The 22,532-nt window shown below is 45.0% G+C and overlaps 1 protein-coding gene across 2 annotated transcripts in view; it reads right to left on the minus strand.

Annotated features, from left to right (window-relative positions):
* AP1AR (adaptor related protein complex 1 associated regulatory protein) overlaps positions 1 to 22,532 on the minus strand; it is a 391,174-nt gene that overhangs the window by 160,383 nt on the left and 208,259 nt on the right. For both annotated transcript variants that reach the window (XM_069630653.1, XM_069630654.1), the window contains exon 4: positions 15,128 to 15,153. In XM_069630653.1, coding sequence (XP_069486754.1) covers positions 15,128 to 15,153 — 26 coding nt within the window. The remainder of the gene's footprint in view (positions 1 to 15,127; positions 15,154 to 22,532) is intronic.

Consider the following 22,532-nt stretch of genomic DNA (forward strand, 5'->3'; position numbering starts at 1 on the left):
CCAGCAGAACTCTTGCTAGTCTCCCTGCTAGAACCTTAGCGTCACTATTCAGTAAGGAAATGGGGCGATAGTTGTCACAGTCAGTCTTATCTTTTCCTGGTTTGCGGATCAGTACTGTGGTGGATTTACTCATATCTTCTGTGATGGTTCCTTCTTCTCTAATTCTGTTAAATAGGCGTGTGAGTTGGGATCTAAAGGTTTTGTAATATCCATTCCCAAAGCCATCCGGTCCAGGCGTTTTATTACCCGGTAGGGAAGTTATGGCTTTGTTTATTTCCTCTGCCACGATGGGCCATTCTAATGTTTCCTTTTCCAAAAGCTATAGCCCCCTCAGCCCTCCTCCATCCAGCAACGCTCCGATTACGGGTTTTCTACTTCCGCAGCTTAACTGTTAGAAGGCAGTTAGCCTTGCCCCCTTGAATGTAGTATCTTTGATTAGTATTCCACAAGGTTTCAGCAGAGCGGTCCGCCATATGTGCCTCTAACTGCGCTCTGACTTTTTGCAATCCTCGTAGTGTTTTGTGCGATTGCTTACTTTTGCATTGTGATTCTGCCGTTTGAATCTCCCTTTCCAGTTCCTCCCGCAATGTTTCCTTCCCTCTTATGTATGTAGCGGCCTGAGAGATAAATTCCCCCTGAACCACAGCTTTCCCCGCATCCTAAACCATATGAAAATCCACTTCCCCAGTGTCGCTCTCTTTAAAGTAGTTAGTGATCACATGCTGCATATGGGCCCTAAGAGCAATATCCCTTAGGACTAGTTTGTTCTGCTACCATGGTTTCCAGTTCTCAGTTTTACCCCCATGCATTTCAATTTGTAATATAACCAGGGTGTGGTCTGTGAGATATTTGACCCCAATGTCCATTGTCCTCCCCTGGGGGATTAGTGTTAAAGAGACCAGGACCATATCTATTCTCGAGTATCCCTTGTGCACTGCCGAGTAATGTGTATAATCCCTTTCAGTGTTATGGAAGAATCTTCAGGCTTCGTTCAGCTCTAAGTCTCTGAAGAATTTCCCAAGGGCCTGACGATTTCTATTGTCAGTAGTTGTGGGGGGCATGCTTTATCTAGTGTGGGCTCTCAGACCAACTCCACATTTTCTGGAGCACAGTACTCATGAAATATTCCTGCCTTTCATTTGGACCATAAATTGCAATTAATGTGTATGTCTGGACTCCCAATGTGCCTTTAGGTACCTCCCCTCTGCATCCCCGTAGAAAAACTGCTTCCGAAATGAGAGTAAAGCTCCTGGCAGAATCGCCACCCCCTTTGTTTTTGTCCCACTTGATGCGAAATATTGTTTGGGGAAGGCACGATGTGTCTTCCTCCTTTCATATTTGGGTAGGAGGTGCGTCTCCTGTAGGAATACCACTGATGCCTGAAGTTCTGACAGCCGTCTCAATATAGAGCAGCGTTTCATCACTGAATTTAAACCCTGGACATTCAGGGTTACCATATTTACTTCAGCCATACTCAAAGGGTTGTAGCACTTTCGGTTGCCATTGCTCCTCAATTTCATTCCCCATCCTCAATAGGATCCGAGCCATAAAACAATGCCCCAAGAATAGTAGTAATTCAAGCAAACCCCCACCGCGCCCCCCCCACCCCCCAACTTGGTATTCTTTTGCATATTCCACAAGTTAAAAAGACTAATCCTGGTGGGTGAACCATTCAGGGCCTCTATTCGGCCCAGCGCCCCTACCTTCCCCCCCCTCCCTTACACTGGTAAGGGGGGGGGGGGAACATTCCCTCTCAGAACCTTTCTTTGGTGCTCTTCATTGCTTCCTTCTTTTGTCGCCCTAATTCTTTGCTATGATTATGTGGACTCTACCTCACACTAAGTCCTCAGGTGTCGTCATTATGCTTTGAGCCCCTCCCAATCCCTCTTGGGTAAGGACGCCCCTTTCTCCATCCTTCCTTCCTTCATAGTTATGCGCCCAGGATGTTTTTTGGACCCTCTCTCCGGCGACGGTTCCATTGACTGTGGGGGGTGTCGCCGTTGCTCATCAGACTCGCCATTTCCTCTTCCTTCGCTATGTGGAATGTCTTACCCTGGTATTCAAAACGAAGTCCACACAGAAAAGTCCATCTGTAACGAACCCCTTGTTTTGCAAACAACTCGTGACAGCTCAAACCCTCTTTCGCCTCATCAGTGTAGCTTGTGCAATATCCTGATAAAAAATAATGTGCAAGTCCCGGAACGTGATTGGTTCTAATCCTTGTGCAGTCTTCATGATCGGTTCCTTAGTCCGAAAGAAGTGCACCCTTGAGAAAACATCCGGCGCCAGATTTCATGGTATCCCCCTCAGCTTTGTTATTCCTTTGGGATATGTTTTCGCTGTCCTCTTGCCTGGCTACCACCCACTCCATTTGTTGTTCAAAGGAATTAATTTGTTTGGCCAGTTCCCCTTGCTTGTATCCCTGCTCGCACAGTGTCGTCTATCACTTCCACCCTGTTCTCAATTGCCAGCACTTGTTTGTTCAGGTCTGTGATAGATTTGGTGAGGCAGATTCCGCAATCCTTTATTTCATTCTTAATTTCGGCTAGCATTTCCTGAAGATTTGAGCGCCTCATCGGCTGGTCTCCCCCTCATCCACCTCTCCCCCAGGCTCATCCAAGGACTCAAAGGTGAGTGTATTTGTGCCGCAGTCTGTTGTCTCTTTGTAGGGTCTTGGTTCTGCATCATGGCATTTATGTCTCCTGTAGGGGCAGCCTTCAGTTTATTCGCATGCTTGGCCATTCTCAATGTTCAGGGTCTCAGAGCCTCTTTCAGAGAAGTGTCCACCTCCCCTTGCTTAGGTGGCAATTAGATCTGTTTGTTTCCTTTCTTGACCAGAGAGGGGTCCACAAAGGGAGCTGGGGAGTGAGGGCGATTCCTTCTGTTAGGGCTATCGGTTCCTAGGTCTCTCTGACTGCTTTGTGCATAAGCCCTTGATGTCCATTAGTTGGTCTCGGGATGGATCCTGTCCAGCAGCAAGCTTGTCTTTCTGGGTGATCTTTTTTTTTTTGTTCTGTCTCCCTCATCTGTGTGTGTTTTCTCCCCCTCCGGGTTGCCTGATAATTGCTTTGCCTCTCTGTGCGTTTTGTGTTTTTTTATGGGTTCTCTCGCATTGACAGTGCCTCTGAGCCTCCTCTGCTACTTGCGATTCCATCCGCTTGTTCTGCAGACCCTGCTTCCCTGTTGCTGCAAGATGTTCGTGCTGCAAGGGATGCGCTTTGGGCCTTATCCATGTCTTCCCGGTACTTGGGTCTAGCCTGATCCGAGACAGAGGGACTCCCGACCGCAGATCCCCCTCCTCGATTGCTCACCTCTCCACTTGTTTACAAGCTCCGTCTCACAAATCGGGCGTCTCCGTCCAGCCCTGCTTAGCATTCCACACAGCTTCAACTTCTTCCAACATCTGTGTTTGAGCTGTTGCAGGGTGACCGCACACCTCACGGACACTTCGCTGCTTGCTGGTTTCACTGCCGGGGGAGACGCTTCATCCGTATGGTGCAGTCCTTGGTCTCCATTGTCTGTACGCCCGCCATTTTGGACGAGTGTCGCCAAAGCTTTCTTCTCACTTCTTTTCTCAGGAGTCCTGGCTCTGCTTGGGTTCTCAGAACAAGAGGGTGTTGCCAGAGGGTTCTGACCCTTGGTCCATGGATTTGTATATCAGATGGTTCCATTTAAGGGGGTTCTGGGCCCTCGTGAAGGCGTGGAATACAGAGCTCACTGAGGAAACATCCGACTCAGTCCTCGGCTGGCCACGCCCCCGTAATTGTTTATTTGTAAAGCGCTTATACACAGGTGAAGTGCTTCAAAGCGCTTCAAGGCGGGAAGGGAACAGGGAAAAACAGTAGTCATTCTTAGGCCTTGAAGTTTCCAAATGATCTAACAAATGTTAACTAGTGTACTAGGTCAGAGGCAGTTCTACTAGTGCAAGTGCATGACAGGAGGGAAGAGGGGGTAGGGGAAGAGCAAACAATCAATAAGCTGTGGTGCTATGCCAGATAGAAAGTGCATGACAAGGAGTATAGGGGGAAAAGAGAAGGGAGGAGGGGAAAAAGGACATGCAGAACAATAAACTACTGTGTTAGGCCTGGCGACATTCAGATTTAATGATGATAGATCATCAATAATGCATCTCAGCACAAGTGTTTCAGGCGCAGCCAAGCTAGGGAAGGAAGACAAAGGGAGGACAGACAAAAACGACTTAGTGCATTCAAGGTTGTGCAAGTGCGCTGACAGGAGTGCCAGGGAGGGGAGGGGAACAAGTGCGCCAAGTCCATCAGGGGCCTGGGTTAAGTGCAAAAGAGGATGCCTCTCACATGGAGCGTGTTCCAAGTGCAGAAGTGGGAGGGAGAGTGCAGAGGCCCGGAGGCAAGTGTAGGACTGGTGGGGGGGCCTGGGACCTGTGTGGCTCTGGAGGTGCACCAGGCGAAACTGAGCAGAGTTGGGAGGAAAGCAGGAGAGAGGATAAGGGGGCTAGCAGGGGAGAGGCAGAGAGAAAGATGAAGAGAAAAGGAAGGTCTTGGGAAGTTTCCGGAACTTGAGGAGATCCGTCTCAAGACTGAGAGAGGCAGGGAGGCTGTTCCTGAAGGAGGCACCTGCAGAGGATAAGGTTCTACACTCAAATCTCTGGAGAAATGGCTCACCCGCAGAGAGTTGGAAGAGTCCAAGCAGAGGGCTCTAGAAGGGGAGTATTTAGAGCGAGAATGTTGTAGGTATTGCTGGCCCGGCCCCAAAAAACCTTGTTGACTTTACAGAGGGTCGTGAACTTGATCCTTGCAACCACTGGGAGCCAGTGGAGAGATTGCAGCGCCTGAGAGATGCAGTCCCTGGGCTTGAGGCCAAACATAAGTCTTGGGGATCTGTTCTGGATAAGCTGAAGAGGTCCGAGAGTAGAAGTAGGAAGATTGAGAAAGACTGTTGCAGTAGTCCAGTCTAGAGAGAACCAGGGCTCTTGAGACAGTGAGCCTCGGGGTGAAAGTGAGAAAAGGTAGAATACCTCTGTGGAGGTGCAGCTGATAGTGGGACTTTTTAGAGATGTCTGTGAGAAGAGAAGGAGAGAGTGGAGTCGAAGATGACCCTCAGATTATTTGCCTCACTGGTGGGGGAAGGCCTAGGACCAAAGGAGGCCGGCCAGAGTGCAAGTGGGAAAGTGGGGGCACGGGTCGAATGAGGACGATCTCCGTCTTACTGGCACTAAGGCAGAGATCATTAGCAGGACACCAGGACTGAATTGCGGACAGACAGTCAGTTGCGCCTAAGAGCGGGTTTTGAGTTTGGTCAGGTGTGGTTTGCGAAAAGAGATAGCGAGGAGGACTGCATAGAATGATTTGTCCTGCCCTGAGTGTTGCAAAAATGATTTGGCAATCGCTTCCTCAATGGATCAGTCTCACAGGAACCCTCATAATAGTTTGCTGTTTTTATTTGCGGCTTGGGTTTAAGTGCTACATCACAGTGATTTATGATTGTGGCGTCTGGAATCTCATTCCTAGGAGGCTGGACAATATCTACAGGTAAGGTTGTACGAGGAGTGGCCGGTCATTTTGCTCATTTGCTAAAATCGCTGTTATTTTCGCATATATGGTACTGATGCGGATGGACTTTGCAGAGGTTTACGCCCTTCCAACTTTCTGGGTGATTTGGGTGTTGACGTCATCTCTTGCGCGGGAATTGTAGAGGAGACAATATGTTGACAGTTTCCAGAACACCCCCGCTAATCGGGTTAAGGCTAGCGCATTAGAAGATGTGGTAGAGTTTTTGCTACGTAAATCGTTTGTCGACATTCTCACACACGTCCGCACTACTACCTTACCACTAGGAAAGTGACTATTTGCTTACTTATACCTCATCTCTACAGCCGCCATCAGTTGACTGCGGCTACTGCACTCTCAGTGCACTCTTTGCTGTTGACATTAGGAAATCATAATGATCTTTGAATCCAGATGCACATTCTGACAGTTTCTAAAGAGATGATGAAATACCCCTAAATCCTAACAACTTAATTTTGCCCTGATTTGAAGGGCAAAATCCTCAAGAGTTATTGGATGATAGGTAAATTCCATATTGCTTATGAAGTGTAGATCTTCTGGCGCTCGTAGTTCGCCTGGTGCTCACGCAACACTGACTGACACATGGATGACCAGATTACAGAGATCAACATTTGAGGAACTTTGAATTCCATTTCAGATGATTGCATTCCAGGGGAAAAATTAGCACTGCCTACTTTCAACCTGCAGGTAAATTTGCAAAGAGCGATCTTGTGCCACACATTCAAAAATTGTTTATTAGATTGGAGGCTGAGAAGACCATAGAGAGAATCAAAATACAATGCAGTCACAATAAATGAGCACATTCAGGCTACAGGATACAAAACATACATAATAGGACGGCGGCAAAGGCATCTATGGCAGAGAAAAATTGTGTAAAGGGATAGGAAGGGGAGTGCTTGGGGAACAGGAATGGGTATACACCACAATAGACAATTTCAAGAACAATCGGTGTGGGGAATGAGTTCTGTATATTGTTTAACTAATCTAGTTATGCCATAAAAGTCCACTAGATGGCACAACATGATAGAAACAATATACAAAGGAAATGTCCAAACGTTGTTTTTCTCAACGTTATGAATGTTCCGCTTTTATGTTACACGCTTTTATTCCAGCGATTTAATGACCTATAACCACCAGACCGAGCTAATCGGATTCGACTTGTAGTACGAACATTACCATTTTACATGGGGGAGGTCATCAGGAAAGAGTTACTGTTCGTCATCCGTATATCTAAGAAAGGCGATAAATCATCAATGGGCAAAAGGGCGCCAGAGCGGATGATCGGACTCACATTATGACCAGTTTGCCTTCCCGTAATAAAACCAGTCTGATCAAAATGCATGGTCTAAACCTTAACATACATTTGAACATCGGAATTGAGGATGGCAATATGTTTTTCAGATAGGTGGGTTTCCGTTCCCATTTTACGATGAGGGTAATGGTGGATTCCATCATGGATTCTGTAACCATGTCCGTACACAATAACAAATACTATGGCTCACGGAAGGACTAGCCAATATACGGACAGATTTATAAAAGGACATAGGAACCCAACCTGACCAGGGCCCGTGTTTGCAGCAAAAAATCTAATGGTGTGACAGGATCCAATTGATCTGTGTTGAAAGGATCCAACATAGGGACAACGGTTTCATCAACGTACCCAACTTGATTTCCATAGTTGTGCTTATAAGCAGATCACAGGCAGTAGAATTCATTAAAACAGTGCGCTTTTTGATAGTCCGTTTGGGAGAAGTGGCCCTGTGCTTTCATACATTTCTAATGAGATTACAATTCTGTGTGGCTCAGATTTTATGAGCTAGGAGGCAAACCGCTCTAACCCCATTGCTCTAAAAACCTCTGTTCAGTCAGGAGTATGCTGTAGGCAGTTGCATCGGTGAACAGATCTACAAGTTGTCTTTGGATATTATGCAAGAATTGTGGAGTTATTTTACAGCCAGTTTGTTTATGATGGAACACCACAGATTTAAGTAATGCCTCAAGATCAAGATTGGATTAATGGAATGTCTTCAATGCTGTGGTGAGCTTAATAATCTTTCTGCTGAAGAGAGCTTTGGCAGGCGATAACCACGATAACCAGAAGATTACTGGATTGCAAACCGTTATTGGATTTTGATGTATTGCAAGGGAAATCTACCAGAAATATTGGGACCTGAATCGCAAAATATCAGGTTTGATGAAGTGTGTTTCTGGAAATAAGACTGTCAATTCGCAAGTCGCCAAGACGCTTAAGGCAGGATCTTTTGTATTGCGAAGTTCAGACCCTGCACATTCCAAGATCGGCCCCTAAAAATGCTTCAAAGGAAGCGATGAGAGAGAAGGCATTTAATGTTCGCAGGGTGGACACATTGCACTACAGATAGCAAGTAGAATGTGCTCTTTGTTAAGTGACAGAAGGGTAAATGGGTGGTGTGTGCTACAGGTACACACCATGGGATATTTCCATTTTCAATGGAAAATGTAAAGGTGTGCAGAAGAAACAATGGGACATTCTGTAAAAATTGGAAAAATACCAAGAGCCAAAAATAAAAACTTAATAGAACACCAAGAGGTGAAATAGGGATTAACGGAAGAAAAGGGGAAAACACAAGTGAAAACAATTATAAAAAACAGACCATAATCAGAAGGAGAAGTCATGCCTGTGATGTCTTTATGCAGAGAGAGTAGCTCTCAAGAACACAGTTAATTCCCTTTCCAGCTGGCGATGCAGCAGCCTTTCCAATCATGATTCAGTTTTCGTGGGCGGTTCATCTTCCGATTTATCAGTAGCCCTGTGGCATAGCTTGTCACTGTATCTGTCATAGTTATTAGGAATGCAGGGCCGCGTGGTTGCAGCCGAGGTGCTATCCTGCGAGAGAGGCAAAGAATATGGCAAGTCCGCGATCTTGAGTAGATGAAGTCACTTGTGTCTGGTGGATATGGTGACAGACAGCATTGGCAGTCGAAAGATACTTTGAAAGGAAATTCCCACCTGCAAAAGGATCTTCTGCTCCTGTAGATGCAACATGATATGGCACATGTAACAGTGTGCAGGTCAAGTCAATTGGTAAGTGCCCTGGGAGAGTTTAATTTGAAATCCCCAAAATATGAAGGCAGACTGCCTCCTAACTTCCTTCATTATCTCTTCTTACTCATTAAAATAGTGGACGCTGATCAATGAGGCAGTACTAAGATTTTCCCACATTTGGAAGGCTGGATATCCCCAATGAGTGGCACAAACCTCCAGGCAGCTATTATAAATGGATTGAGCCCCACACAACCATATGTTGTTTGCCTGAAGCAGTTTTCCAAGTTGTCCAGTTGGATTTCCATCAGATGGGGATATTCCTCCAACTCCTACATTTTGCTTTACATTGCAGCCTGCTTGTTTTTATAGTTAGTCATGGTAGATTCAAGCTAATTGGGTAAGGGTTTCAAGAGCATGGATGTTACGGGTGAGGTCCGTTATTGACTTTCAAAGATCAGCTTTTAAACCGGACATTTCAGTCTCCATTTCAATTGCGATTTGGTGGAGGTGAGCTCCAGGTGCCAGAGCAGGGCTGTTGGATGTCCTATGGACTGGATGAGCCGTCGGTTGTTTGGTGTTAGGGGAAGTTTCCCCAGAGGAAGCTGCATTAGCAGAACTGACGAGAGGAGATCTTGGATTTTTTAGTATTGTTGCTTATCCTTCAGCGAAGCCATTTTTGGAATGAGTTATGACCCGGAGGACATAGGCTCGATGAGCCAAAGTAGTAAATGGAGAGAGGGAAGATATACAGACGAGAGCCCGCCATCCAATGGAAGTCTGCAGACACATGAAATGAGACAGATGTCTCTATTTAATTACAGGTAGATGGATATGAAGTATAAAAGGGACGCCAGCAGTGTTGTGCAATGCAGAGTGTTGTTTGGAGCGGTTGGATCAGCGGTAGAAAGATTGCGCAGGGGGCAAGCCAAATCGCCAGAGGACAAGTGAGGTAGATGACGAATATGCTGTATCTGCAGGGGATGAGAGACTCAAACAGGAATTGTCACACAGGAGATAAAAAGGCAGGTAAGAGGACTGGAGTGATGGAGGAACAGATGACAGGTCACATAGGATGGATAAAAAGGAGATTTTGATCACAAGAATAAACCGGTTCAAGTGGTTTAAGTGGAATTCCAGCACGGGAAAGTCTGTACGGTAGAGGCAGGTGAAAAAGAACCACACTGAGAAGGAAAAAAGATTAATACTGCCTCAAGCAGAGCACAGTTTGTACAGGAGTCCTTCTGTCAGCAGGATAGTGCTTTAGCCATGCACTTGTAAGCGAGACCCGTAACACCAGGATATGGAGGTCTAGAAAACAAATAAGGCTAACTGAAGGATAAAAGAGGCAGGCATGGAGCCTAAATGAATGCTCAAGGTAGGTGGTCGGAATGCCACACCAGCTGCAAACAGAGGGTATGTGGCCTCGACTGGCCCCAAACATAGCACAATGTTGAGTTCAACAAATCCTTTTCAGCAAAAAGAATTGCTGAAAACCACCTTTTGGCTCTATTAGGCTGTCATTGGTAGGACTGCATATCATGGTAACGAGGCAAAAAAAGTCTTATTTAACAGGGCTAATTTGCCTTGGTCTTTCAAAGGGACTCGCGTGGTCCAGTGGTGAAGGGTTAGCTCCTTCAGCCACGCGACCTAAGTTTAAACCCTAGCCTGCCTTTTTTTGATGCAGCAAATTTTGCTTTTAAAAGCAATATTTGATGCGCCAGAAAATAAACCGATTGGGACTCAAACCCAAGTTGTGTGGCTGAAGGGGCTAACCCTTTACCACAGGGCATCACGAGTCCCTGGCAAACACATGGGTGTTTGCCACATTGATGTACAATACAGCAAACAGCCCTGAGAAAGGAACTAAACCACACAAGTCCCTTTAAACAGGGAATAGTGCCACGGAGGAAGTGTGGCATTCATCGCCAAAAGCAAGTTTAGATTCTTTAATTTCCTGAGCCAATGCCCTAACTGAAATTCTCCACCTGAAAATGACCCCAACCCATTGCAGCTACGTTAATTTTATTTTGATTTATCGTCCCCCCACTGAGATGCCAGGTTTCACTGAGGAAATCACACAGCTCCTGGGTAGACTAAATGGACCTAATTGCTCACCCCTATTCTTAAGTGATCTGGCAGAGTAATACTTCTGACAAGGAGAACATTGCTCTGGAACTGGCACTCAACAACATTGACCATCATGTACTCAATAGTGACGCCACCACTGCAAAAGATTACATTTTGGATTAGGTGGTAGCAAGAAACCTAGCTGTGCATGTCGACAGCACCACCGCCTGCATGTGGTCAGATCACCATGTCATTGACTTTCATATCCAACTATATGACCCCCCCCACCCCAAGAAAACCAACAACTCTGAGAAAAAAGTAATCAGCCATAATTTCAAAAAGATCTAACCTTCCGATCTGCCTTGAGGAGATTAGGTCTAGTACATATGAACTCGACTCAGAAAAGTACCTTGTGACATCCTATAACACTGCCCTGAAATGCATGATAAACAGGAAAGCCCACATAGAATTAAACTAGTCAGGGATAATGTGGGACATCAAAATTGGTTCACCCCACAGTTTAGCCCCATGAAAAAAAGATAAAAGAAAAGCATAATCGCAGTGGCTAAAATGCCCCTCACACTCTTAATAAAATTGGAGAAATCGTATAAATCTGCCATCATGGAAACAAAAAAACCTTCTATAACAATCAGATTGATGAGGCCAATAATAGTTCAAGAAAGTTATTCGAGATTTTACAACTCATGGAAAAACCTAAAGCCCAATCTGCATCGTTTTCACCAACGGTCTAGGAATGTACCGAAGTGCAGGTGGCTTTTGCAGCAAATGTGTCTAAAGCTCGGAATAAGATTGAAAAAGACCTGGCCAAAACCACACCTATTGAAAATCTAGTGACTAAGCCACCATTGAATAAAGAACAGCTGAAACACAAGCTTACACCTATCCCCATCGCAGACTTGGAAAGAATGCTTATCACTATGCGTCCCACGTCTTGTCCAGAAAATACTCTTCCACCTAAAATGATCTTGGATCATAAAGAGGTATTCACCCTGTTCTCTACCCGATGTGTGAACTCCTTTTTCTGTTGCAAACACGTCCCGGATACCATTAAGGTTGCTATGGTCACCCTTCTGGTAAAGAAACCCGGTCTAGATCCGAAGGATTGGGAAGAGCACGGGTTGGAACCCTGGTTAAAGTGGCACTGGATGAGGCTTTTGCCATGGGGTAGGTTTGTACCCAAGTGAAGGCTCAAACACTGCTGGACACAGTTCGATTTTGAAGCCGGTTGGTTTTATTAGTTGGTTATAGGGGCAAAGTGCTGCCTAGGTCTTGCAGACAATCCTGACGTAATTGACGAACGCCATGATCTGCACACTTTGCAACAGCCCCACGAGCTTCTTTGAAGCTACTAAGCTAATACTCCTAGGGCCCACCAGGCCTGCTCGTTCACGCCTTGACAAAGATCCTAGGTCGAAACACGTGTGGCTTTCAACTTGACATGCAAATCTACCCAAGTTTGTCTGCAAGAACTGGGAAGCATTTTGCCCTTATAACAAACTAATAGAACCAACCAGCTTCAAAATCGAAGTGTTTGAGCCTTTACTTGGGTACAACACCTCCCACCCCGCCATGGCAACAGCGTCATCCAGCGCCACTTTAGCCACGGTTCCAACCGCTGCTCTTAAATATTCAAGAACATCGGGACTTTTAGAGCTCTGTCCCGCTGGAACCCTAGAAACGGCAGCAGGAAGAAGAACATCACAGCTACTAACCAAGCAGATCAGCGGGGGGTCCCCATCTTCCTACAAGCTTCTAACCTTTTTTGTAGATCCGAAGGATTCCAACAATCTGAGACCAATTACTAACAAACTTCCTGCTGAAAATCCTGGATAAAGTAGCAACATCACAGCTTCAAGCTTTATTGGAAGCCAATGGTCTGTTACACAATAGGCAGGCTGGATTCAGACCATCTCACAGCACGGAACCAGCACTCATTGACCTCCAAACACATATGCTGGAAATCATAGACAAAGGAAAGGCTGGACTCTTGGATTTATCGGCAGTGTTCGACCTCCTTGACCACGAGCACCTTCTTTACTCCTTGGGAGATCTAGGTAAGTGCTCGAAGGAAACAACTACTGTGTGAGTCCAGTCTTTCCTGACACATCATACGTCTAGAATCTGCTGGGGGGATGCCTCATCCTCATCAGCCCCCATCAACTGTGGCATGTCCCAGGGAGCTTGTATGTCTCCTAAGCGTTTTAATTTATATATTAGAACGCTTTTTGTACTTCTTGAGGAATTGGGTATATTTTTGACTAACTATGCCGACGACACACAGCTAGTCTTGGTGATCAATGGAGCCCACAACCTTGATATGGCTAACCTCCAACGCACGTGCAGTATAATTGAGTCATGGATGACCAGCAAATGGATGTGCCTCAATGGAGGCAAAACAGAACTAAGGATTTTTGGGTCTCCTCAGGCCAGAACTAAATTGAATTCCGACTACCAGATCTTCAAAATCCAGAACTGTAGCATCCTAGTTCTAGGTAAAGTAAAAACATTAGGCCGCTATCCTGAAGGCTCTCTGAGCACAGAGGCCCGTGTCAACCAGGTCACTAGGAAGTGCACGTATTACCTCCACCTACTAAATAACATCCAACCTTTCTTTTCAGGGAAGAATTGCGTGACTTTAGCTAGAGCAATTATACTGTCTAAGATGGAATACTGCAATGCCCTCCTGATTGGTGCAAAGAGCAAATGTCTTCAGAAATGTCAAATCATTCAGAATGATGCTGTTCGAATCATAAAAGGAATTTCCAGGAGAGAACAACATATCTCCAATCACAGAAAGGACCTGCATTTAGTTCTGGTGCATGCGCACATTCATTTCAAGGTAGCCACCCTTGTACATCGATGCCTCCATGGGACTGCCCCTCTTTACTTGAAATCCCTGGTGTCCCGCTACAAACCTACCAGAACCTTGCACTCATCAAACCTGGCACAGATTAACTGCCCAAGCTCTAAACGTACCAACAGTCTCGGGAGATCCTTCTCTGCCTGTCTGCTCAGCCAATATCTGGAACTCACTTTCCCCGAATCAAAGGCAGGAAGTTAACACAAATGCGTTTCACTGGGCTTTAAAAACTTTACTCTTTAAGTACATTTTCGACTAACCGTACCTGCTGGGCTCTCACTGCGTCTCTCCTCTTTGCCCAGTCTTTGCGTTTGTAAAATTGTGTAATTGTGTGCCCTGAAGCCTCCAGGCTTCCGCCGCCATACAAATAAATACAATATTAAATAAAAGGGATTTGTGTCGACTAGTTCTTTAGCTGTAAAACGGCATACACAGTGCAGTGGCTGCCGTTTCACAGCTAAAAAACTAGACAACACAAGTCCCTCTGAAAGGGACTTGTATGGTCAAGTGGTGATGGGTTAGCCACTTCAGCCACACAACCTGTACTTTGCAGCCCGAGTCTTTTTCCCTGGTGCATCAAACATTGTTTTAAAAACAAAAGACAGGCTGGGATTCGAACTCGGCTTGCCTGCCTGAAGGAGCCAACACTTCATCAATGGACCATGCAAGTACCTTTGAAAGAACAAGGCAATTACGCCCTGTTAAACAGGACAGGTTTGCCTTGCTCACAGGATAGGCAGTCCTACGAATGCCATCCTAATACAGCAAACAAACACTTTTCAGGAAATTATTTTTCTGAAAATGTTTTATTTGCATTAGAATAGCAATCATAGGATTGCCTGTCCTGTGAACGTATGCTTGAATTCTCTGCTCTTAAGTCAGTAACTGGCGCAAGCTCCCAGTAGGGGGCTTGTTCTTGATTACTACCAAAGAGCATTGAATTATGAAACAGATTACATGGTTTCTGTGTGCAAAATGGATGCCTCCAAGTTGTTCAAGATCAGGACTTGGAGCAGATTTGCTGCTCATTTTACATAGGAACAACTTTTTTTAAATGTGAATATTTTTTATTATGGGCAATATTTTAAAACAAACATTTTTGAGAGAACCTCTTTACATTGCAGCAGAAAGCAGGTATACCCAAAGTTGCCAGCAACAGGTCACAATCCTACCACATCCATTATCTTCCAACTAAATAGAATGCACGTTAGGTATTACCATTGACCTATTCTAAAGAATATTCCTTCAGTTTCTCATGGTCCCGAAGGGCTAGATTGTGTATGGAAGCCAATACACTATGAACCCTGCCAAGTCACTTAAACACTGATCAAAACAAAGGGTTAATTTACGGTCACCTACAGCACTGTGTCATTCGAAATATCCGAATTGAAAGTGGTGGAACAAGTCGAATAGGAGATGCGGCCAATAAGTTAAAGAGGCACATCTTAGCTGCGGGTCAGTTGTGGGTCATTTTTACAATTTCATAATAGTCCCAGCACAGGCATCTACTGATTATTTTTGATTGGAAACTCAATTGGTTTCCACACAGTTACTCCCAATTAAGCACCAAAGCATTGCTTCAAACAGATACTAAATATTATAAAATCTTACCTTTGGCTGCTTCCTGGACTTTCCGCCTATTTAAAATGGTAAAAGGTTTGAGAAGTTAAACAAAACAAACATTTGCCTCCAAACCAATTTTGCAAAAACAAATGCTCTTCTGGAAAATGCCAGACTAGCTCATTTAGTTCAGCTCAGTACAATTTATGACATGAGGTAGGTTTTATTACACATGATACTATCATCAGTGATAAAATGCAGAAGTATCTCAGAATAACATTCTCATTTGCATACAGTGTGCATTATGAATTACATTTAAAACGTCTTTTGCACCATCTTATCAGTGCCTTTGTCGATTGACCTCATACAAGTACTTTGTCATGTACTTGGATTTACAGATTATAATATATTTTAGCACTAGTTTAAGCAAATGGATATATAATGAGTAGAGGCAACATCAAGCAATTTGGAGATTCACTATTACCCCCTTTATACAGCCCTTTACAATGTGTGGTCATATGTAATCCTGGCACGCAACAGGTGCTGTGGTACCTTTCTTTTATTACCTGCATTAATGTGGGCTACATACAATCAACTGCAATCTGACGCCTTTCATTAGACATGATAAACCTTCTCTGAGCATTATGCAGTTAGCAGGAAAATGGAGTAGTCTCATTAGTCTTCCACTTGCAAGCACACTGTCAGTTGTCTTCTCAGTTGCTATGTTGCCATTGTGAACTGTAAACAGCACAGCCTCCCCACCACAGGAGGTTCTCACATGAAAGTAACCCTTAATGCCTTCCTTCTTTTGGCATGCCATATATCTTAGAGTCATAGCTGGCCCAGCTATGTGTCCAGCCTGCTTTCAGACATTTACGTCTCACACCACTGGAGGTTCCAGAATGCACTGAATTGGTATTCAGTTAAATATTCAGTTAAAAAGAATATGTGCAATTCGCGGCACTTTATGTACCGCTTGATTTCTTTTTATACAAGTCATGTCCATTTTTCTTTAATGTTGTGGGGTCTCGCCTGTCGATCAAATTTGCCCAATAAACTCCCAGCTTTATTGCTACTCTTTACTGCGCGCTGCCTACCTTCAATTGATACCTTGCCATAGTCTTGCACTAAACTAAGGGCACATCCACATATATCTATGTGCCAGTGTAAAGCAAACGTTTTCAAACTAGTGTTTTTTTTTTAAATTTTAAATGAATAGGTTGAAAAACAATCGTTGAAATAGGCACAGATGCAAGCATCACCAGCAGTCTGGGGACTGATGAAGACAGGGATCTGTACATGCAACTTTAATTAAAATGGTACTTGCCATACCTAAATACTTTACGCAGAGTCCTCCATAGCACCAGAAACCTTTCTAGAATCTTCATTCCCTACTGTTTCTGACCTCGGGACTCACAGAGATGGAGTATTAATCACGCTCTAATCCGCCTCTTGAATATATACATTGTCACCACCACTAATTGGCTTATTAATGCAGTGCTATGAGCTAAGATAAAAGGTACGGGGGCAAGCATTTGTTTTATAGGCAACTGATCTTGAGTGAGCGTAGATCAAAGGGCAAAAATGGCATCTACTGTGGCAGCTGTGTCATTTAAACTGAGAGTAAATTACACTTTGTTTCGAGGAGCCTGCCTTTTGTGAAGTGCAACCTTGAGGAGCTGAATCAACATTGCCGGAGTGGGTAGTGTGATAAATCTTGCAACGTCATCACTGCCTTGCTGAGGAAACTCTTTTCATATGGCCAGGGAAAGGCAGCTGCTACCTGATCCTGACCCTTGGGGGTGGCTGCCTAAGGGAGAACCACTACTCCAGACGCAGGTCAGAAACCGAGAAAAAGCACGTTGCAAAAGGAGAGAAAGAAAGCTCCTGGAGGTGCGATCACAAGAGGCTCGGAAGCCAGAGGTTCGCTGCGTAGAGGCAGAGAGCAGGGGAAGCTGTGGAACGAAGGGCAAGGCATTGTGGGTACCGTAGAGCTGATGAGACGCCTACAAGAGGACGAAGCAAGCCGCTGGAAAAATTGCAGCCCACAGAGAACGCCGAAGCAGCCAGGAGAAACCGGTGACCCCAGAAAGGGGAGTTGGAACGCCGGGGCGCTTTGTGGCATACAACGCACAGCACTGAAGGAAAATTACATGAACTGGGTAGACCCTGAGTAGGGGAGCTGGGACATCAAGTCAATTGTTGAATGAAGCAAGTGAAAACAAATCCAGGGCCCAATGGTTGAGTGAAAAAAATATAAAAGCGTGAAACTGTGACATATTAAAGTCCTAGCAGGAGAGTACACCAGGCAAACTGATGGGACCCGCACCCAATTTTGTTAAAACAAGTGTTTGGAAGCCAGGGAGGAGAGTGTACCAGCACCCAATTGTGTTAAAACAAGTGTTTGGAAGCCAGGGAGGAGAGTGTACCAGATGGACAGAGGAGGGTCTGGGACTCTCTCATTCTTGCCAAGAAGCTGCATATAAACCGAGGAGATCAAGAGAAGGGAGTCATTCTCTTGAGTATGTGGAATCCAGGGGAAGAAGTAATTCCCCCCTGGAGTTGGAACTTGAACCTTGTGACTAGGGGAAGGGAGGCATCCCCTATGGCATTGTTGGAAAACTCAAAGGAGCCAAGAGAAATAACTTCTTGGCATCGTGAATTGTGAAAGTGAGAAAGATCAAGGGAAGAACCATACCCTTTGAAACTGAACTGTAAAGAGCCTTAGAAACTCAGGGAAAGGTAACAATCTCCTGAGACATGTGGCACTTTGGTTGTTTATTTCTTTTAGCACCTTTTTCAACATTGGAAAAGAGCTGCAGACGACCAGTTGAAAGATTGTTTCCCTTTTCACTTTATCTTGAGTTTAGCGACCAAGGGTCAGATTAGGATTTGGAAACAGGACGGAGAACTTTACTCTGGACATTCTGACACAGCCATCCTTTAGGTTTTTTGATTCAGGGAAACCCCTCTTAGAGTTAGTCCTATCTCGCCCTTTCTCCAACCCTCTTTTTACCTTAATGAAAGTATTTGCCAACCACCACAACGCCCTGATGTCGTACTCCTGGTTCCTTACAGGAGAAATATGTGATTTCTTGACGCCAGCAGTAGATTTTATATGATCATGGGGTGCTTGATTCCGTGGCACCACCGCCTGATGAATAGGTCCGCTCCATAAAACATAGGGGCGGGGCAGAGACGGTTTCACCAGTTTCCCTTCCGCACTCTTGTGGCCGACAGTCATCTTCATTAAATTAAATAGCCACTGATATACAACCAGAGAGCAAAAGTGATGTGGGTAGAAAGACAAGTCATATACTACCAGTTTAGCATAGTGTTACCAGCACAATGTGCTCTTTTTGAAGTTGTTTCCAACACTTCAGAAATCAAGCACAAGCAAACTGAAACGAGCGCGAACAAGTCTGTTGTGTTCCGATCCAAGTATCAGAAACAGCCTGCCGATGAAAATACAGATACTCATACAGCTCACCCTTAAAGCCAGCACACACTCCAAAGACTGCTCCAAACCTTGCTCCACACTTTGCTCTAATGTGCGCACTGAAGTGCTCGCAGCTTGTTTTTAAACTTGCTACACACTTTGCTCGAAGTGTAATGAAAATTGTGCACGTCTTCTCCACTTTATTATTTTGAAATAGGACTGTTTAGGGGTAACGAGGGAACGAATTTGTAGCACCCTTGAGATCTCAAAGGGGATGCAACCATCTTCACGGAAAATGGCATGCAGCAAGTGAAAAATATAGCCCGTAATTATTTATCAAAATAGTGCATACATTTTTTCAAAGAAACTCTCAATGATGTGCGTCAGGCCTCAAAATGTGCATTCACCACCAGCCATTGGCTACTGATAATTGGATATTGGCGAGTAAGAAATCGAATGCCTTCTGTACCTAGAGAACTGAGGTGGTTACTAACTTGTTATGCATGGGTAGTAACTTGCAACTTGAAATATTGATGCTGGTGTGTGCATCTGTAAAGGTATACACAATAATAGCAATATAGTTCTTACATAAAGTCTGGAGATTATCTTTGGGAAGGAAGTCATGATATCGATTCAAAGACATCCAAATTGATAAATTAGAGGTTATTGGCATAATGCAGCTCTTTGTACATATGCATGTTTTAATGGCCACATAATGTGCTCCCTGCTCACATATCTTGCACAATACCCCTTCCATTAGAATGCAGCCATCTCCCACAGTAAAATGTGGCCTAGCTGCACATGTAATATCTCTCGCATACTCTCCAGCCTACCCATCTGGCACGCACCCACCTGCTCAAAACGGGTGACTAGCAGGGATTTGGCCACTCCTAACCAACCTTCAAACCGGTCAAAATGCACACACACATTGTATAACTCTACAACGTATTTCCCATGCTTTGACTCCGGTCAAGGGCGTTCAACCTATAGCGCGTTGAGACCATAACAATGCTGAAAGGCAATATACAAATGCCTGTTACATTACATTACTAGATCCACTATGGCCCCTGGATCCGCCCCATCCGGTACCCCCTCCTTATAGGGATGCACCGTGAACGGTAAGGAACTCATGGTGGCAACAGTAAAGACAGACTCAAGTGATCACAGTTCAAGGGTGTTTATTAAACTGTATAAATGGGTTGGAAAACGCCTACTCTAAACCTAAATCTAAGATGGGCGCAAGCTACAACCATCAAATAATAAGGCCGTCCTAGTGGTGTAGTCAAAAAAAGGGCCTATAAAAAACAAACAAAAAAATATAAATAAATAAATTTTAAAAACCGCAGTTGCCAATTCTTACAGCCAAGTTCAAAAATAGTGTGGGATAGTGTTCAAAAGAAAAGAAAGAGGTGTTCACAAATAAGTCAGGATGTTCTAGCCGGGGGTCTTCCTTCCCCACGTTTTTAGTACATGACAAGGCAGGACCTTTGAGCATAGCACACTCCTGGGCCTCGCCAGCACGAGGTTACAGTTCCTTTCAACGATGCTAGGACCTTCTGGGACCAAGTCTCTTTTCTTAGAAGGTCGGCTGTACCAAAAACAATAAACAAAAAGTTCCTTTGGCGATCTTTTCACGTTGGGAGACTGCTCTTCGCCCCCCCTCAACCGAGCTCTGATCATTCTTGCAACGTTAGCCTCCCTTAAACTGGTTCACTACGGCCTTTCACTCCAAAACATATGACTTAACAGCCTCAATGTCCTTTTCACCAACTATCCATTGTGAACATCCCTCAGCCCGGGTCACAATGTTCAAGGGTATATCATCATTTATCCTCAATTCACAGGCACCCCTCTGTCGGGTTCACATAGCCATTCTAACACAGTTCATGATTCATTCATCTCATCAGAAAAGCAGGGTTTTCTTCCCCTAGCTGTCTTTCCTTTTCTTAAGTTCGGGTCTCAGCACCAGTCAGGTTTTCTTAAAGCCCCCAGTCAGGCTTCACATAGTTTTCCTCAATGTGTCAAAGACTTGAGTGTACGCTGGGCATTGCTCGACCCTGGTAGAACCACTGACACTTTACACTAGCCTCTCCCAAGGCCTCTTTGTCTTCGTAGTTTCAATCAAAACACAGACCAAGAGGGCTTCAATCAGAGCTTTCAAATGAGCGCCCCTGCAATGCCTGACTACTCTGCTTCTCAACCTTGTAAAAGTGTTTCTTTCAAGCTCAAGTACACAAGGTCTTTGTTCAACAAGTTTGCCACCTGCAACCTTGGATCCAGCACAGTTCGGTTTTACTATCTGTCTTCTCTGACTCACTGGCTGTGCTGAACTGTTGGGAGTTCTTGTCTCGGTAGTCAAGAATGGCACCACGGTGGCAAGCGCTTCTCCCCGCTTTGACTATCAGCGCAGGAGAGCCCAGTGTGCCATCGTAATCCATCACACCACACGCCAGCTGGACTTTCTGGTCTTATGCTTTCCCTTTCGGAGGCTTCGAAGATCTGATTTGTAAAGGGCAAGGGCAATTCCCTCTTCGTCATCCCTCCAGGTCTACGCCTTTTTCCTCCACTTGAACTGCCAGTCCGGAATAGCTGCTTCCTCGTGTGTTTGGCCTTGCTCGAAGTGTGCTTTCGTGCCCCACCTTTTATCCCTGTGGGGAAGGGAAAGGGCCGCCAGACGTGCCTAGTTATTGTTGATTGCCTGACTCTGCCTGACTCTTGTGTTGGGACATGTCAGGTAAAAGGCCTTGGTGTTGGTACACTGTCTGTCACAATATAGAAAGTGTTTGTGTGGGGACAAGGGGGTATAACCTCAAGAGTTTTGTAGAATGAGGAAAAGATGTTTGGAGAAAGTGGGTACTGCGTCTTACGCGTCAGTGTCGCACTTCTACTCCCCGAAGACCTCTCATCCAGGTGATCCTCCCGCACTGGACCACCACCAGGAACTGGATCCAATAGAAATGGCCGTGTCCTGGCCACCTGGATGACAGATGCCGCAGGGACTAGCCAGTGAGACATTTTTGGGTTTCTCACAGTACTCTAGGGTGCCTCATTCCAAAATTTGGTAAACTCGTAGATCTAGCTCAAAACCTCCTAGCAGCTCAGATTCATATCTTACCACCAGGTAGATATAGATTGAAGAACAGAAAGTACAATTTTAATACATTTATTTCATTTAAATCCAGCATTAGGCTTACCTGGACACATTTTCTTTGTTTAGGTGACAAGAGATATAACTACATCTTCAGGCGCCATGCTGTCGCAAGCTCAACAACCATTTAGGTCAATTTAGAAAGGGATGCCTCAGCACCAAGAGGAAAAGCTCTAGCGTGACCCATAAGTGGGTCAGATAGCACAACGAGCTGAGCACCAGTTTCTGACATCTGTGTGCAGCCTGCTGATGCAGGTTCGAATCCCGGCAGGGCCAACTCAACCTTTCATCCTTCCGAGGTCGATAAATTGAGTACCACTCAATACCACGCTGTGGGATAATAATATCAACTGTTATCTCAGCGCTTAGATGCCTGCCGGCTTGTAGCGCTATATAAAACTAGATATTATTATTATTAAGTGGTATGTCATCAGATATGACTGAGTTCATTATGTTTATCTTCTTGTTTGCCAATTTGAGCACCCATCTTGGATTTGGTTTTAGGCGCCCTGAAACAAAGTAGTGCCACCATCACCTGGGTGCCTTAATGGCTCTGATCAGCTTTGCCACTTGCCTAGCCATCAGCTTGCCTGCAAACCAGAGCAATGAGGCAGTGTTTCCCGTTGTTTTTTGTCCCAGGCTGACAGAACCACTACTCTGATCAGCCAATGTCATCCGTCCAATGAGGAACAGGCTGACGGTATGAGACCCAATCAATCTGCTCAGAGATTAGCTCCAGATAGGCCAATAGACAAACCTTATCCAAGAACTCCTTAACGCGCCTTCACTGGCATCCCTCCACCCCCAATATTTAATTAAATCTCAAGGAACCATCTTTCAGCCTGGCCAATAGTTAATTTAGTGTCAGA

Source organism: Ambystoma mexicanum, chromosome 6q (genome assembly GCF_040938575.1).
Source record: "Ambystoma mexicanum isolate Mex_15411 chromosome 6q, UKY_AmexF1_1, whole genome shotgun sequence".
Lineage (NCBI taxonomy): Eukaryota > Metazoa > Chordata > Amphibia > Caudata > Ambystomatidae > Ambystoma > Ambystoma mexicanum.